At 66.8% G+C, this 3358-nt stretch overlaps 1 protein-coding gene across 1 annotated transcript in view; it reads left to right on the top strand.

Annotated features, from left to right (window-relative positions):
- Positions 1-2136: 2136 nt before the first annotated feature.
- The window catches only part of EMIHUDRAFT_465037 (hypothetical protein), a gene marked incomplete at both ends in the record, with an annotated part of 10158 nt that continues 8936 nt past the window's right edge, over positions 2137-3358 (top strand). The window contains 3 exons of the mRNA XM_005764006.1: positions 2137-2749; positions 2782-2840; positions 2912-2947. Of these exons, the coding sequence (XP_005764063.1) occupies positions 2137-2749; positions 2782-2840; positions 2912-2947 (708 nt within the window). The remainder of the gene's footprint in view (positions 2750-2781; positions 2841-2911; positions 2948-3358) is intronic.

The raw sequence follows: 3358 nt of genomic DNA, 5'->3' as shown, positions 1-3358 counted from the left end.
CCCACGGTCTCGTCCGTGCCTCGCAGGCCGGTGAGATTGCTAGAGGTGGAGCAAACTGCTCTAGCCTCACATGTCACTTCCTGTTGTCTGTTGTTTGAGTTGTGCCCTTGTTTGTGCCCTTGGCACCGTGGAGTGCTGGGGGGGGCGACAGGGAGGATGTGGCCCTGAGTTATGTGTACGCCGACTCAGGGTGTGTGGCAGCCAGCTGGCTGTGTGTCTTGTGAGCTTGTTTGTGTCTGTGTGTCGCTCGTGCGTGTCGTCATCATCTGTCCAGCGTCCACCCATACCGCGTTGGTGTCCAGTCCGAGCCTGGCTGTTCTTCACCTTACTACCTACCTACCTTCGATGTAATGAAACAAACGCAAGGCGGACATGGCATGACGACAGCCCGAGTATGTTGAGTCCTGGCTCAACAACGCAGGGAACAAGAGGGGGTGGTCCGGCTCACAAGTCCGGCTCACGCGCCTCGAGCTGACCATCTACCGCACTGAACACTTCCGCCCCCTCGCTCCCAACCCATCCACCCCGCCCCGGGCCGCGCCGCGCGATCTCGGGCGATCTCGCGCGATCTCGGGCGATCTCGGGGCCGCGCCGCGCTATCTCGGGCGATCTCGGAGCGTCGCTCGCGCGGCGTCACACCTGCTCAAAAAGGAAGGAGGTTGGAGGCAGGAGGTCACGCCCCATCCAGAGCGCCGTCGTCGCCGGGTTTTTGGCCCCCGGGTCGTCGCCCGACGGTTGCTGCGCGGGGCAGCAGACCATCGGACGGCGCGACGACGCCCCGTCCGGCACGCTCCCCCCTCCACCCGGCTATTGCCGCACGAGCGCCCTCAGCGGCGGAATTTTTCCCTCGCGCTTCCTTGGGCCCCCGGCAACGCCGACGGACTTCCCGTCCCCCCACCTGCGCCGCAATCACCGCCGTGATTGTCGGCGCCGCGCCCCTTGGCGCCTGTGCATGTCCCGCGTGCCCGCCCGCCAAGGCTGGTGCCAAGGCCAACTCAACTGCCAAGGCTGGTGCCAGGGCCAAATCAACTGCCTGGCTGGTGCCAAGGCTCAAAGGCTCTCCTCTCTCTCTGCTCGCTCCGCTCCTCCTCTCCTCTCTCCCCCCCTCTCTCCCCCAGCAGCTTCCTCGAGGCCGAACAGGTAGATCCTCCCTGATCGCTAAGCTACCACAGGGGACGGCCAGGTAGTAGACGTCGTCCGCCGCCGCCTCCGCCGCCCGGTGCCTCCGCCCCGCTCAGCAAAAAATCAGCATTATATCAGGAGGTGCCAAAGCAGCAGCATCTCCATGAGGTGAGCGTCGTGCGTTTTGCCGCCGCGTGCCGCCGCTGCGCCGACTGGCTCCCGGTTCGAATCGTCCTTCGCGGAGCGAACGCGGCGACACGAGCGCACGTCGCGCGCGTGTGCGCCTGCGACAAGACGAGAGGAGAAGTAGACGGTTGATGTTTTTGCTGCCGCGGCCGCGCCGCGAGCTCGCGTCTGTTTTGGCGCCGACGACGCGACGCGCCCCGCTGCGTGAGATGGCGCCGCCGCGGAGTGGATCAACCGCGCGCCATCGGCGAGCGGCGCAGCGCGGCCACCATGCGGCGCGACGTGCCCGCCGCGGATTTTTCTTTTTCCCGTTTTTCTCTCTTCGTGGTGGCAGCCCGCGCTGTGTCTTGTGAGCCTGTTTGTGTGTGTGGTGTGAGTGTGCGCCACCACACAGGGATTTTAAGGAGAGGTGTGTGATGCGCTAGCCGTCGCCCACCCTAGGGAGTCTGCCTCTTCCTATCTCTCTTCGCAGTCTCTCGCCGATTCTCGCTGCAACCTTCATGCCACCTCGCGGTCGTCCCACTCTCGTTGTTCTGTCCCTTGTTACTTCTTCCTCTGTCGCGTCGCTCTCTTCTGCCTCGTCCTGCGACGCCGCCGCCGCCTGCCGGTCCCTTTTCTCCCGGCTTCTAGGGATTTTAAGGAGTTCCATCGCCTTGAGGCACCCTGGCTCTAAAATTCTCTTTGCCACCTGCCCCAGCACTGCAGCCCAGCGCGCGGCGCAGCCTCGCCAGGCCCTCGCCGGTGCACTGGACGCGCAGCTGGCCGCTCGCCGGTGGCAGAGGCACCCGCTAGGCGCCCGCTCGCCGCGCCGGCCGGGGCGGCGCCGGCATGGGCGCCGACGACGAGGCCGGCGAGGAGATCAATCAGGAGGATGTGTGGGAGGTTATCTCCGCCTACTTTGACGAGAAGGGGCTGGTGCGGCAGCAACTCGACTCGTTCGATGAGTTCATCATGAACACGATGCAGGAGATCGTCGACGAGTCGCCGAAACTCGAGCTCGTCCCGAACCAGCAGCACAACCCGACGATGCAGACGGCCGGCGCCGTCTCGTACGGGATTCAGTTTGGCCAGATCTACCTGTCCAAGCCGACGTGGGTGGAGGCGGACCAGACGACGTCGGCGATGTTCCCCAACGAGGCGCGGCTGCGCAACCTCACCTACGCCGCCCCGCTCTACATGGACCTCACGCAGACCACGCGCACCGAGGACCCGGACGACCCGGACGGCGCGGCGGACGAGGAGAAGCAGCAGCTGGACAAGGTCTTCCTGGGGCAGGTGCCGATCATGCTCCGCTCCACCTACTGCATCCTCAAGGACTCCAACGACCGCGAGCTCACCGACCTCGGTGCGCGCCGGAAGCACGCCGGGTGTTGCGCGGGGGAGCGGCGGGGCAGCGGGGCGCGGACAGAGATTGTCGACGGCCGCGGCTCCGCGGCAGTCGGTGAGGGCCTCCTCCCCCGCCTGCCGCGTCAGGCGAGTGCCCGTACGACCAGGGCGGGTACTTCGTCATCAACGGCTCCGAGAAGGAGCTCGTCGCGCCTCCGCAGACGACGTGAAGCCTCTCTGACTCACGCCAGACCCTTCCCGGTCCCGCCCCCCGCAGGTCCTCATCGCCCAGGAGAAGATGACAAACAACGCCGTCTACTGCTTCTCGAAGAAGCAGCCCTCGAAGTGAGCGCTGCACCGCCGCCGCCCGCCGCGCGCTCCCCGCAGCCACACCTCGCCTCCTCCCGCCTCCTCCCGCCTCTGCCACCGCTCTCACCGCCTCCCTCGCCGCTGCCTCGGCCGCCGCCTCCGCCGCCGCATGCTCCTCGAGGGCGCGCACGCACTCGGCGTGGCCCCTCTCCTTTGCCCACTGCAGCGCTGTCTTGCCGTTCTCACAGCGCAGTGCCGTGTCCGCGCCCGCCCGCAGCAGGCGGAGCACGATGGCGGGCTGGCCTTGGCTGGCGGCGAGCATCAGCGCGGCAAAGCCGCCGTTGCCCTGCTTGTTGATCTCCGCCCCGTGCTGCATCAGCAAATCGACCACCCGCTCGTGGCCGTGGCGGGCGGC

Source organism: Emiliania huxleyi (assembly GCF_000372725.1).
Source record: "Emiliania huxleyi CCMP1516 unplaced genomic scaffold EMIHUscaffold_61, whole genome shotgun sequence".
Lineage (NCBI taxonomy): Eukaryota > Haptophyta > Isochrysidales > Noelaerhabdaceae > Emiliania > Emiliania huxleyi.
The sequence above is the reverse complement of the archived record's forward strand: the minus strand, read 5'-3'. Positions and strand labels throughout refer to the sequence as shown.